The sequence below is a fragment of the Sylvia atricapilla genome, chromosome 9, assembly GCF_009819655.1.
Source record: "Sylvia atricapilla isolate bSylAtr1 chromosome 9, bSylAtr1.pri, whole genome shotgun sequence".
Taxonomy (NCBI): domain Eukaryota; kingdom Metazoa; phylum Chordata; class Aves; order Passeriformes; family Sylviidae; genus Sylvia; species Sylvia atricapilla.
This window is the reverse complement of record NC_089148.1, coordinates 22,780,483-22,794,797: the sequence shown is the minus strand read 5'-3', so window position 1 is coordinate 22,794,797 and position 14,315 is coordinate 22,780,483. Positions and strand designations below refer to the sequence as shown.

General features: G+C 35.3%; 1 protein-coding gene across 1 annotated transcript in view; it reads left to right on the top strand.

Moving 5' to 3' along the window:
- Window positions 1-14,315, top strand: part of DPYD (dihydropyrimidine dehydrogenase) — a 335,518-nt gene that overhangs the window by 9,801 nt on the left and 311,402 nt on the right. The window contains exon 2 of the mRNA XM_066325254.1: window positions 9,685-9,795. Within this exon, the coding sequence (XP_066181351.1) occupies window positions 9,685-9,795 (111 nt within the window). The remainder of the gene's footprint in view (window positions 1-9,684; window positions 9,796-14,315) is intronic.

Below are 14,315 nucleotides of genomic sequence, written 5' to 3'. Positions count from 1 at the left end.
AGGATGAACATAGCTTTTCAAAACAGATGGAAGTGAGAAAGTGACAAAAGAGTTGAGAGGGAAAAAAAAAAGCAAAGAAGATAACCACAACAGACGCCGTTCTAGAGTGTTGGTGATGAAATGCAGAAATAAAATGAATGCAGAACAGAAAAAATGAAAATATTATCTCCTCTCAAAGTATCTGTAGTCTGAGGAAAGTATCAGTAGTCAGCAGTAACCAATACTTTGCTGAAGGGCCAGTACTCTTTTGTGAGAATAAGGTATGCTAAGAAAGAGTTTCTGGAAGACTGTAGAATAAGGACTGCTTCTTAAGTGAAGCAGAATAGCTTCCATGCTTCTAAATCATGGCACTAGGTGAGGAGATGAGATGAATTGGTTTAGGAACCTCCAGAAGTATTTAGTACAAAAGCAAAGTTAGATAATTTTTAACTTGCACTATAATGTTCTTTATGCGCTTAATCAATGAGTCCTTAGTGAAAAATACATAAGAAGTCTTGAGAGTTGGGGTAGAACTCTTTTCATGCTGGAGCAGCATTCTTGCCATGTTTGTTCACTGGTTTCCTTTTGTAATCTTAGCTGAGCAATGAATCGTTTCCACTTTCATCCAGGTTTGCCTTCCATCCTGTGCAGGGCAAGGCAGGAACATGGGGATGGAGGTCTTCTTGTTCTAGGGGTGACTCCATCTGTTTTCCCAAAGCATCATGTGCATATGGGCACGGGGAACTCAAACCCAGCTGGAAAAACCCTCAACTTTTAATCACAAGACAAATTTTTTCTTCGAGCCATACAAGCTCAGAGCAAGAACTAAGGCCACTGGATGACCTAGTGATAAGCATGTATCACCTGTGCACTGCCAGTTGCCTTTAACATAGCATTTAAGTGCTACGTCTTAATCTTTACATTTCCACATAGCTTTAGATTTCCCCAGAAGTCAAACTGCTGATAGCAGAACAAACACCTTTCTGGTTTCTTGCACTCCTTGCATAGCCTCTAATATTTATAGAATGACAATTTACCCTGTGACACCCTCATAGCATACCAGTATCCTAGACAATTTACGCTGTTATTATTTTTATAATTTACCCTGTGACACCCTCATAGCATACCAGTATCCTAGAGGTGTAGTCCTAGGTCAATTACTAGGTACTTAGTGGGATTTTCAATTTTACCACTACAAGATTTCTTGGTCCTCAGATTTTCCTGCAATATGTAAATACTATGTCTTAACAAAATGAGCAGTTCTCTAAATCACTCCCACAAAAGTCGGGAAAGTCTTAGTCATGAATATATGTCTATGTTAACAAAAGTGTGTTATACTTCTGGCACTTTCTGTTACATAAACAAAGTTAATGCATTACACGTTTACAAAGTAGCAAAATTACACAACCCTAAGCACAGTTTACATAATCGTGCTGTTACCTTAACTGTCAGATTTAGAGCTTGATTTCTCTAACTCAGCAATTCATTTATGCTAGGTATTGCTGTAAATTCTAAAAGGTTTATTGAAATGAAACCCAAAAAGTGTTACTTGTTTCCCACAGATACCAACTGCTCTCCTCTATGAGAAGGGCTCTGGGTGGTAAATTATGCTCCTGGAAACTCCGTATGCCACCTCCTTGACACAACTAATCTCTGCAGAAGTGCCTTGACCCCCACAGGGAAAACCAAAGCGAATACTCACCCTCTGGGCTTTACTGAAGTATCAGAGTAGTATCAGTAAATTATTCATTCATTTAACACAAATATATATATATATTTATATATATATATATATATATATCATACAGCCTAAAGCAGGTTCAAACTTCACCACAGCGCAGGATCAGTTCTGAGGCTCCTCCAGGGACACCCTACTCTGTGATAAGGTCATGTTTTTGTATTATAAACAATACACCACATCCAAGAATATTAGCCTTTACATAGCAAATTCAGAGAAAAGACATAGCTGAGCGCAGCTCTGGTCAATTTACTCAGCGTTGAATTTACTATATGTATTCATTTTCCTGAATAAAACATTACTTAATTTACAGACTTTAAAAGTAGGTTTTAAAATTTTGTACAGCTATCCTTGTACACATACAGTTACTATTTTTGTAATTTTTCTCCCTAACTGGACAGTCTTTAATCATACAACTAATTGGCCAGGTACAAAAAACCCCACAAAAAACCACCAAAAACACAACAACAACAAAAAACACAACCAAAACCCACAAACAAGCAAAACCCCAAAAATATCAAATCAACTCATGTCGCAGCCTTGATTCTTAGCTTCATGACTGCTGTTACTTTAGAAGTAAGCACGTCCATAGTCCCCAGTCTGCCATACCCATTACACTCAAAGTCACCTTTTTTCATTTTCCTAACAGAAATATCTTCTTCCTTTACAAATCAAAACTTTAAGCTTCAGAAAAATATCAGATTTGCTTCACAGGTATATCAGAACTTTTTGGTTTCCTCAGAATAAAATTGATCTGTGTCTCAAATGCTTGCACTGTTACATGAGGAATACAAATGTTATTTGGTAACTGCTCATTCACACAGGGAGTCATTTATTGAAAGGATCACAGCAAAAACGATCGTTATCATACACATATGTTTGCATCTCACTTCTATTTTTCTACAAGACAAACAGATCACAAGACAAAGGAAGCTCAGTTGCCCTTGAAAATAAACTTTGTCAGAACCAAAAAAAGGCTATTGTATCCGCATAATTTAACCTCTGAATTGGACCCCCAATTGTGAGGTTTTGCTTAAGCAAAACCCAAACTTCCATTAGAGAAATGTCTGTTAATGACAAATGAATGCTCTATTAACTTTTGATCAGAGGAGAGTAATTAGCAAAGTTAATACTGCTTAAGTTTAATCATTAGCAAAATCAGTGGAAGTAATCTTAGCTGAGCAAAGCAATGTTCTGAAAACTTAGTTAAAAGGTGATTTTCAAAGTCCAATAAATGAACTTGAAATGCAAGGATGAGAGTAACAATATACATCCAAAAGATCTAGTACATTCAGTGCTTGAAACAAATGTGAATACTTGTACTTGTTCCAAGAACATGCCAACTATCTATCAGTACTGACTTTCTAAATCTGTTGCCACATGAAGAAGTAACAAGTAAACCTACCTTTTTGCAACTACTGTGCAAACTTCTACAAAAATTTCAGTAGCAACTATTTAATACAGCGGTAAAATGCAAAACTGACAATGGGACTATGGATTTTCTACTAACTTTGTGTATACACCTGAGCATCCTAATCAAAAAGGAAAAAAAATAATTAGCATGTAGAAATAAAACGAAAATGTGAAGGATTTGTTAATTGTAGCTTATAAACAGTAAGTGTATGTGAAGTAATATTATAAAACATGAGTAAATGTCTGATAATTGAAAAAACCCCTCAAACCCACACTTAGTTTTCAAGTAACAAAATTTGACAGCCCGTGCAATAAGGCAAGAGGAAACTTGCCAGTTTCTCCTTTTTGTTTTAAAATGTCACTGTCTTCTTTTGCAGTAGCACACAGTGATGTTGCCACCTTTAAGCAAAGGTTTTCTAAAATTACAGTGAAGTATTTCTCCTGTAAACATACTGTAATGATTCTAAGGCTGTAGATTTCAAGCTGCATGAAAATCAAAGTATTGGACTTCTGAAAAAAGAAAAATTCCCATCTTGCTGGCAGGTACAAGTTCTCTTTCCTAGAACAGAAGATACAAGACCACAAAGCTGTCATTCAATTAGGATGGAAGTGTTAAAAACCATTTGTCTCAGAGCAGAATCCGGTTGTTTGCTGTTTGTAATGAGCAGAAGCACATACTGCAGAGTAACAGGAAAAGCTGTAACAGAAATAACATTTTTTAGAAACAATATAAAGGAAAGGTATCCACGTTACTCTTCTGTAAGAACCATATTCCTGCACTTCTGTGCCTGACAGCTTCAGAAATGTGGATTTCTACTACTGTGAAAGCATGGTCTTTTCACTTTTTTTGATTTTTTTTTTTTTTTTTTGCATGAATTCATGAATTCCTGATACATTATCAGCCAGGTTACATAAATTGTTTGTAAAGATTCTCATCAGTTCTGATCTTCAGTAAGGAAATACACATTTGACAAGTATGGATTTTTGGGGTATTCTGTCATAAAAAAGTATATGAGAGATTCACAACATTGTCCTGTATTCTTATATTATATATATTTATATATATTTATCTATAATCTTCTTATAATTCTTATATTCTTATAACAATGGAAAATAACATAGAGTCTTTGGGAAGATACCATAGATACTTAATTTTTGAAATCTTGTGTTTATCTTCTAGTGTAACAAACTCTCCTATGACTTTCTGATTTGGCAGTGAAATGTCTGTATATAATGGGGGCTTTACATGGTATGGAAAGTCCTGCATCTGACTGTCATGGAGGTTTCCAAGGCCTACATCTGACTTCATGCAGCTTTCCAAGAAGTAGAGTAGATGTGAGAAGTAAAATGTGAATTAGGCAATTCAGATTAGATATTAATATTTCATGCCTTTGTCATCTTCTTCTACACTGATGTGATTTTTCAACAAAGTTCCTTATTGTGGGTCATCTAATCTCATGAAAACAAATATGTGTGAGTTTTGTAGCTTTTGACTGAGTAGCAATTATAGAATTAGTTTCATGTTCAGATATACTAGAAAATATTAGTGGAAAAGCCCCAGGAATTTGTTTCTGTCAGTGAATTAACACTTGCATAGCTTTGAAATTAATTGTTTAGTATGCTCATTACTCTTGGAAAAAAAATAAATATGTTCTCATTATGTTCACTTGGTGAACATATGTATCTTGCAATACATTTAATGTTACTTGCTGTGAGAGAGATTACAACTCTTTTTAAGGAAATTGGGTAGATTAATGGAATGGGGTGGGTTAAATTGCTCTCCACATGCATTCCCTAGCATGCCTGGCCTGCTCCCGAATTTTAATTGATGTATATAAAAGTGTTTTGGTGAGGAGGCTTTGTGAAGCAACTGGATTAAATCAGGATATAGCCTGTGTATTGCAGGGCTAGGGAAATGAGCTGTATGCTAAAACAAGGATACTGACACGTGGGACCTTGTTTTATGCCCAACAACAGTCTGCATGTGAACTGTAGTGTTTTCCACAGCTTCACTGTCACAGTGTACGTGTTGATCTGTGGTGAACTTCGGGAGGTGTGTTGGGGCTGTTCACAGGAAACTTCCCAACAAACTACAGGAAGTCCACAGAATCCTTGAAATGAGCAAATATTTACTTTATCTTTCTAAGAATTTTACACAGTTTTGATATCACGACCTGTGATAGAGCCTGAAGGTGAATTTTCTGATTTTATTTTGGCTTCAAATGAGCAGTAACAAATATGAGGATTACTATGCACTAAATACTCCTGGTACAATTCATTGGTTTCAGTAGGCAGCTCTCCAGAAGAAGAGCAAACTTTACCTATTGAATTTTTCCAGATTTGTTTTGAATGAGAGATCAAGTCCACATAACCAGGACACTTTGCTAAGGTTGTTACTTTTGGGGAGAAAAAAGAAAAGCCAAAGATTTCACACCATAATGCTTTAAAGAAAAGCTTTCAAAATTTGAATTAATGTCACATAATTTACAAAGATGCTGCTAGACTCACGGGACTTTTTGATGATTGTCTTAAAGTTACTGCAGTTGCACCTGTGTTTTCTGAATCATACTTTTTTTCTTAGCAGCATCCCCTCTCTGCCTGCCTCCCAGTCCCCAGTGGCTTTGGAGAATTCCCAATGAGCATAGTGCTTCCATAACTTTATATTTTATTTTGCTGAATATGCACTTAATTAAGAATTGCATTTAATTGAAATAACTTCTGATTTCAGAAAAAGAGTGCCTTTATGACAGGAGAATAAAAAGTGTATGACACTTTTAATGAAATTAAGAGCAAAATTAAATGTCTTTAGGAATTTATGTTGATGTCACTGCAGAGCATGTGCCAAACCTGTCTGGATTTACCTGAAAGTGCTGTACCAGAGATAGGACTCCCAACTGGAGAGTGTATCCTATCCTGACTACTGATGACTGATTTCAAAATGACTACTTTGAAATCATTTTTTTGGAGTAATATTAATTCAAATTCCTGATAAATGACTCACTGTGATATGACATGCTGTTTTAAAACTTTTACAGCCTTTTCATTAATAGATAATAGTGAAAATTAGAGCTAGTATTTTTTTGTGTAGTCGTCTTAATCATGCCATTTAAAGTAAAAGCTAAGGAATAAACATCTAATGAATAGCTTATGGTAAATTTAATCTCAGAACTTATGTTGCTGTTGGCACAAATCAACATAAACATCTATCACTAAATTCTCAAACTTTAAAGACTGTAGCTATGACTTATACATGCTAGTCATTCTTAATGTATGTTACATATGAGTAGTTTATTGCATTTTAAGATACTTGCAACCTAAATCAATATCTATTAGACATAACAAATACGTTCCTTTCTAGAAGAGGATGTATTCTGAAATTGAACCACTCTTCTATATTCTGTAGCTTATAATAATTGGGTATTTTTAAAAGACCTGAAAGAAGTCATTGTCATGGGTAATTATTAAAGGAATTCCTTAATGTAATTATATTTGAGGGAGGCATCTGCAAAATATATTTGAGTTGCTTTCCACAGAGATGGGTTCCTTGGCTTTTTTCCTAAAGTGAAGTCTTCAAATTAATCTATGGAAACGGTGAAGGAAAGTCTAATACTTTGGTGATGCCTGTAATCATCAGCACTGTGCAGAGCTGCAGGTTTAACTCGGCTGTGTGTTGTGCTTCTGTCATAAAGTCAGCATGGGTTCAATTCCCTCTGTGTCCTTACTCACAGCCCCATTTCTTTCTTCATCAACAGAGTACCGCAATGGATTTCTACTGAAATAAAGTATCCTTATATTCTGACTTGCAGCCATTAACGATACTGGATTTATATCTACTATTAATGAAATAAATGGAGCCAGTTATGTAAAATTGTAAAGATATAATTCATAGGTTCTGCATTACTGTACAAATAGCATCTTAATATGAAAGTCAAAGTTTACAGTGCGTTGAAAAGGGATGCATTATGCACCCTCATCCTCTGTTGGGGGACTTGAGTCTTGCCCTTTCAACATCTGGAGAGATCAAACACCAGCTCATCTGGCAAGAAGGAGAATTTATGTAGCAAAATAAACATAGAGCTCAGACAAGCAAGATTGCAGGTGCCCAAATAATTCTCCTCACCAATGAAATTTTCTTCTGCTCAGATGACCAGTGTGTTTGAGAGATTTGAGATCTCAGATTTCTTTTCTTGCATATCGAAGTGGGGTTTTTTTGTTTAGTTGTGTGTATTCATTGTTATTTGCAAACCATACTCAAGAAGTGTCTTCTTAGTAATTTTCCACTTACTGGCTGACCCATCTGAATTTATTTGTTAAATTTACTAAATGTCTGACTAGCCATAAGCTGTGAAAAGCCAACCAGGGAACTGAAATGAATAGGAAGAAAACACCCTCACTAATTTAACTTCTGACAGTTCAAATGACCCAAGAGCATTTACATTATTTTCCCATTTAAGCAGTTAACTTTAAGCAGTTGTTCTTAAACACCAGGGACCTCTAGCTAAAGCAGCCACTTTGGTCAGCAATCCAAGATTTAGGCAGGTAGTATATTATTTATGTAGTGGAAATATAAGCAATTTTTATATTGTAAATGTGATTTAGTGTTTTCTATGCCAGTTTTATTTCAGATTTAATTCTGGGACATGCTGTGCTATGTAGTCCTTTTGGATTTCTGCAACTGTTGCGCTTGGAGCCATGCTCCTGCTGCAGAATTCCAACAGGAGCAAACATATGGGTATTCTTCCGTCCTTGGCTTGCCCCACCATTTGTTCCATGTTTTAAACCAACTGGTGCTGTACCCAGTGGAGTACATCTGTTACAGTTTATTGCTAGAAATTTGCAATTCATTTCAGTTTGCTAAAATAATTATAATATTCATGGCCAAGCATTAAGCAATTACAAAAGAGAGTAGACAAAATTTAGCTGAAGTTTTTATGTGATTCAGAACCTACTGCCCAGCTTGGGTAATTTGGGTACTCAACAGACATATAGTGCTCTGACAGTTGAATTTGATCAACTCGAGAAATTCAAGTATCCACTGAGATATCCCTTATGTGGATGTCCCTGCTCTGTTTTAATTAAAGGCAAAATAAATTGGCATAAATCACCACTGAATGCATTTGGTTGCCACATCTTCCCTGAGGTACTCATCTGGGGAACAACCTGAACTGGAACAGAGTCTTTGCTACTGGGATTGCAGGGGCACATCCAGTAACACCCTATAACTCTTTCTGAAAGTCAACAGCGTGTAGGCTGCTAAATAGTCTTTTTTGAATGTTTTACCTCACTTTTTATCTCTGTGCTTCAGGCAAGCTGGGAGTTACTGTGTTGGGTTATGTTGTTGTTTGCAGAATTTTCAAAGAGGTGAGGTTTCTGGTTTGTGGGAAAATTGTATTACCGATCAGTTCAGAGTAAGGCATTGAATAGAAAGTGACTCTTTCCCATTTAAAATAAAAAGTCCCCATAATCAGCACAATAAAATCTTGATACAAGAGATGACTGTTTCATCATTATCACCCTCTGAAGCAGATTTTTAAAATTAGGAAGAATCACAGTATAATATTCATAACCCCATCACACTCATCGTGTTTGTGTAAGTCAGTCTCACACATCTTTAATGTATAGTAACAGAATAAACACAGACTACTCACCACAGTGGAGACATGTAGTGCTAAAGCCAAGGGTTTTTTGTAGGTAAACTTGCAGACTAATTCTGAAAGTTACAACCAAAAATGTCCCTGTTTTTGTTCTCCATCACAGACCTGAGTCTGGATCTGCCTCTTGGATGCCTTTCACACTAATCCCTTGAAATAAATGGGGTCACTTTTGCTATAGAAATACGTTACTTACCTGATTTGAAAAAGAGTTTTAGTTCCAAAAATTTGATTTCATTTGTTGAGTTACACTAGGATAGTGAAAGACATTACAAACTTCATTCTACCTCTGTTGTCAGACCACCACTATGACTTAAAAGCATGGCTACGTTCCTGAGATTTGTGCGCTTGCAAACAAAAGAATTTTAAGATAAATGAGTTAACTCATCAGCTTTTAAGCTTAGAAGGAGATTATTTTGACAGGGAAGTCAGAGTTTATACTGAAACGATGAAACATTCAGAAATAACCCAGATAATTTAAAATATTTTTGCTTGTTTTGCTCTACAAGTGTTACTTGGAGTGGTGCAATGAAGCAGAATTATGTGTTTCTTTATGCCGTACATATCTGGGAATGGAAACCATTATTAAAGCTACTAAATATAATTGTTTATATTTTAATTGTAATGTAATTTAATAAAGCTACTAAATGTAATTTATTATATAAATATAATAAATACTAAATATTCTGTTTTCTGGTAATCCTAGAAATGCCTTTAAATATTTGTCATCTAAGTGATGTGGACAATACAAATCTAAACAAATTAATATGGAGTTGGGCTATAATGTTGAATAATCGCATTTGGTTTTACCTAGTAAATAAATGTGTAAAGTGTAATCTAAGAGTCTTTGAACCTTTATAGAAATTTTAATCTATATTTTAATGTCTTGTTCTTTTTCTACAGAACATTCTGGCTTTAAATCCCCGAAAACAAACACATGCAACTCTTCATTCAACTGCAACAAAGAAGCAAGTCAAGAAGCAATGGAAGAGAAATTCTGATAAAAACTGTTCAGTAAGTGCACATTTATCATTGCATCTGGAACATGTTTATCATCGCATCTGGAACAATCATTGAGGCTGAAATCACAGCTGTGGGAGAAATAAATTAAGAGTTTCTTGTATTATTCAGTAGCTGCATTTGGCTTCTAGTTTGTTCCTGTAGATACAAAGTTACTTCATGATGAGCTGTTTACTTTTCAGAACCTATTGCATTCTATACTTCCTTAATTTTTGGTGATTTTAGAAAGTGTTTGATGCAACTTTCGTGCCTTTTGTTATGGAGTCTGATCCCTCTCAAGTATCACATCGTGAGCCATGCTTGATTTCCCTGGGTAGCCTCTTCTGCCACTTCCTCCTTTTCTTTCTATTTTCCAAGAGTCACACTGGGCGAAGCAGAACTTCACTGTGCTTTCTGAGACTTTTAAAGCTAATTTTATTTTGCTACAGAAATAGGGGAGCCTGTCATATGTACCTATTTTATATATAAATGCATAATAAAGCTTAGATCAAAACATGACTGGATTTTAAATTTTGTGCATTGTATTTTTCATTAAATAGTTCTTTTTGGAATAAATATTTTTCTTGCTGTAAGCTGCCTATACTCTTCTTTTGGCAGATATGATATGGCAGATATCTTTCTGCCATTAGATATCATCATTTTCTCTCTAGGTATTTGAAATCCTAGTCTCAGTGTGATATTTGACTAATCCTATCAGACTTTTTTTGTCTCTTTGATCTCTCATCTGATTAGAAGTTCGTAGTGTTTTTACTGTCTTCCTACAGGATGTCTTACATAATCCTCTAAATTCAGAAACCTTTTTGGTAGAGTACTAGTTCCCTTGAGGGTATAATGATATTGGGGTCTTTTCATAGTGTTGTCAAAAAACCTTCTCCCACTAAAAAGGAAAAATTCAGGTAGTAAGTTGATTTTGTTTGTAATTAAAAAGATGTCATCCAAAACCCAAGAAAAAAAAAAAACAAACCCGAACCAAATATGCTACAAAGTTCCTCAGTTTCTTAAAATCACGAAATCCAGCATGAAAAACAAGTATTTGCTGGGAGGACCAACCCAGGATGTTCTTAGTCAGCAATGCTCTTAGTATAGTTTCCTGTTTTATAGTATTGATTATAAGAATCTCTTTCATGCTTTAGCTGACTTTCCTATTTTCTTGTATTCATTGGCTTAGATAATGTTATATGAACTTGAAACTTATTAGCATGAAAACCTTCTGTTTGTGAACTTGGATGATTATTTTGGGATGTCTGATGCAGATATTGCCCACAACTGTCTGTTCCGGCTGCAGAGAATGTTGGGCTGCTTAGCAAGCAGCTCCTGGGCAGCTGCAGTTTACATTGTCATGTTTTCAGGTGACCTGAAATCAATACTGGGCTGTAAACTGTTTTCAGAAGCTCTGTGTTAGGAAGATCAGATGTCCGTGCAGCAGGGCAGCTGGATATCCGTGTAGTAACCTAATTAGCCGTTCCAATGTAAATTATCCTGGTTAGTTGAACTGTAACATTCAGAGGTATTTTACTAATGGGTGTGTTAACACACATTTCCTAAAGCATCTAGGCTTTTAAATTGCTCTTTGTTATCCCTGAGCTGTTTTCCGTATCAGTCTTGCTTGGTGTTTGTATTCAGTTTATTCATGAAGTGTTTGATATTTGCTGTTGATTTTGGAAGTGCATAGTTTTTTAGAAATTGTCTCTCTTCCCATGTTCCTGCTGTTAGCTGTATGTGTGTACCTCATGGTGTCTCAAATATTCCTGGATTCCCAAGTCTGAGCTTCTTGGGCTGTGCAAACACCGTGGATTTGGGTTCATTGCCAGCTTGTGTGCCTTGTCTGGACTTTCAGTTGAAAGAAGTTCTGAACATTGTCAAATATTGCAGGATAGTGCTTTGGCATAGGTTTACAATCTAATGAACAACTTGGTTTTATAGTTCTGCAATACTGCTTGGAGATCTGTGCACTTACTAGCACCATGCCCTGGTAGGAATCTGCTCATGGGGTACAGTTTACAGGACTAAAAGTTAGAAAGAAACAAATGTGCTCATGTGCAGATATAACTACTTTCATCACAGATAATTTAATACTGCAATATTATGTATTATTTGGTCAAACATTACATAATTTGGTTTGCAAGCTATTATAAGAAATGTAAAGTGCTAGAAGGAATTGTAAAGGCTATCGCTTGATAGTCCTTATTTTCTGATGGGTAGAGATCCTAGTTTCTACAACTGACAAACTCTTCTTCACTCAGAGATATGTAGCTTACTCTTACTGTGTAAGATTTGCCACATAGCTTAGTATTAGCTTACTATAGCAGAAAAAGCCCTGAAAATGAAAAAAATCAAATATTTGTCTGGTCTCCCATTACATGAAAGACATCAGTAAAAAATAAGAGACCTTTTGCATTCTTCAGATCATTTTTTGAGTGATTTTAATAAAAAAATAAAATGGTTGAATCCTTTCCTTGCCTCCTTAAATTAAGAAAGCTAATGTAGAAAAGGATTAATTGAACACAGTTTTCTGTTTTGGTCCAAAGAGCCACTGGTGATACTGCTTAGGCCTGATAATGAGTAGATCAAGTTACATTTGAAGTCCATATGAACTTTATTTGTTTCCATTTTCTTAAAATCTGAATTTGGCTTTTAGCTTTGGATTCTTTTAAAGCTGTTCTGATGCTGCCTTTGCAGAACTACTGTTGAAAGGAAGGTGGGAGTATGAAAATACAAAACTAATTAAATTAACAGCCTGCAAAACTCTGAACAAAAGCTGCATCTGCTGAGGCACGCACACAGTGACTTTGTAATGTCTAATACACTTCCAGATGGCAGACTTACATATTTCTTCAGAATAATTACACAAGTGAAATTTTAACTCCTAGCTTGCTCTGAGACACTTTGGGTTACCCATTTAATGAGTTTTGAAGTGGAAACAGAATGTCAGTATCTTTCTTCAGCGTTGGAAAAGTATTTTCCTAAAGGAAGGTTCAATTATGCTTTCAATGAGTGCTATTGTTTATTTTACTATGTTAGCAACCAAGTGTTGCTGTAAAAATTATTTATAGCTGTAGGTACAAGATTAGTCAGCCTTCCTTCAGAAATTTTAACTCAGAGATTTGTATCAGAGTAGGAAAACTCTTTATTGCTGTGTCACTCTCTGTAACAGTATTATACCTAAGCATTAACACTCTTGTTTCTTGTAAGTCATGCTGAAAAGGGGTATAAACAAATGCCTCTAGTTATCTGGGGGAACAAAGATTTCTGTTGTCTAGAAAGAATTAAAGGTAGAAGAGTTTTGAAATGGCTGTTGAAATAGTGAGTATTAAAGAAGAGTGTAAAATTCAGGTCACCTTAGATAACCAATTTACAGATAAAACAAAAGCAAAGGGATCAACTGTGAAACTCTGAGGATTTGCTTTGATTTCAGTTCTTTCTTAAGTTGTTCAGGATTGTTTAGACTTCGAATTAATATTTTCATTTGTGGTTTCCAACTCTTTGTAATTCTATTTCTGTGTGTGTTTTATGCTTACCTATATTTTGGTCACCAACTAGGGGGGCACACATTTGGATTGCACCCAGCACACTGATTTCCTTGCTTTATGAATAGGGTTTCTAAGCATTATGGGGTGAATTTTATCTTGTACATATGCAGGTTTTTAATATAAATGAAATTCACCTCCACAAGTTTTATAAAAATTGACTTGTCACTGGAGAATTCAGTCAGATATTTTAGTCCAGCCTTCTTTTTGGTAATGAAATCTTGTAGTTACCTGCTCGGGATAGGTGAGAATTTGATATAGATCCACCTATGTATTCAGACTTCAGCTTCTGTATTTAGAAAGATTTGTAACATTTGCTTCAGAGGAAAATGCTGGAAGTGTTTCACATGACAAGAAGGTGAAAAGGAAATGGGGTTTAAATTGGTTTGTAGCTAATTGCCATAGCCTGTAATAATATTGATTTTCTGGCAGTAGTAGCATTGTTCTTTGTCCTTACATGTGCTAAGCCTGATCAGCAATGTGCAAAAAAAGCTTTTCTTCCATGAACAAAATAATTTAATAATTTTGATGCTCACCTGTTTTTCTTTTTGGGTTTTTTTTTTTTTTTTTTTTTTGAGTTTGCTTTTGGCATGGGCTCACTTTGGGAAAGAGACTTCAATTGTACTATAATTCTTTCCAGCATTAGAGAAAACCAAATTCTTCACCTTGTCTTTTTCTGTGCTGCATTCAGTTGTAACTACTAGATTACTTTGTGCTAATGATGGAGCATGAGATCTGCAATTTATTGCAAGAGCTCATGTTGCTCTTTAGGTTCAGAGGACAAGGGTACTCCTTTAAAACAGTAATAAGAGCTTGCTAAAACTTCAAATTGCTTTTCACATTGATAGTATTTGTGTGGCTGTCACTGCTATATATAAACTGTATAAGGAAATTATTTTTAAAAAGTTATGTAAGTACCTCTTGATGTACAAATGTCCAAGCTTGCATAGAAAAATCTGTAAACAAGATGATCTTTCTCAGCTATAA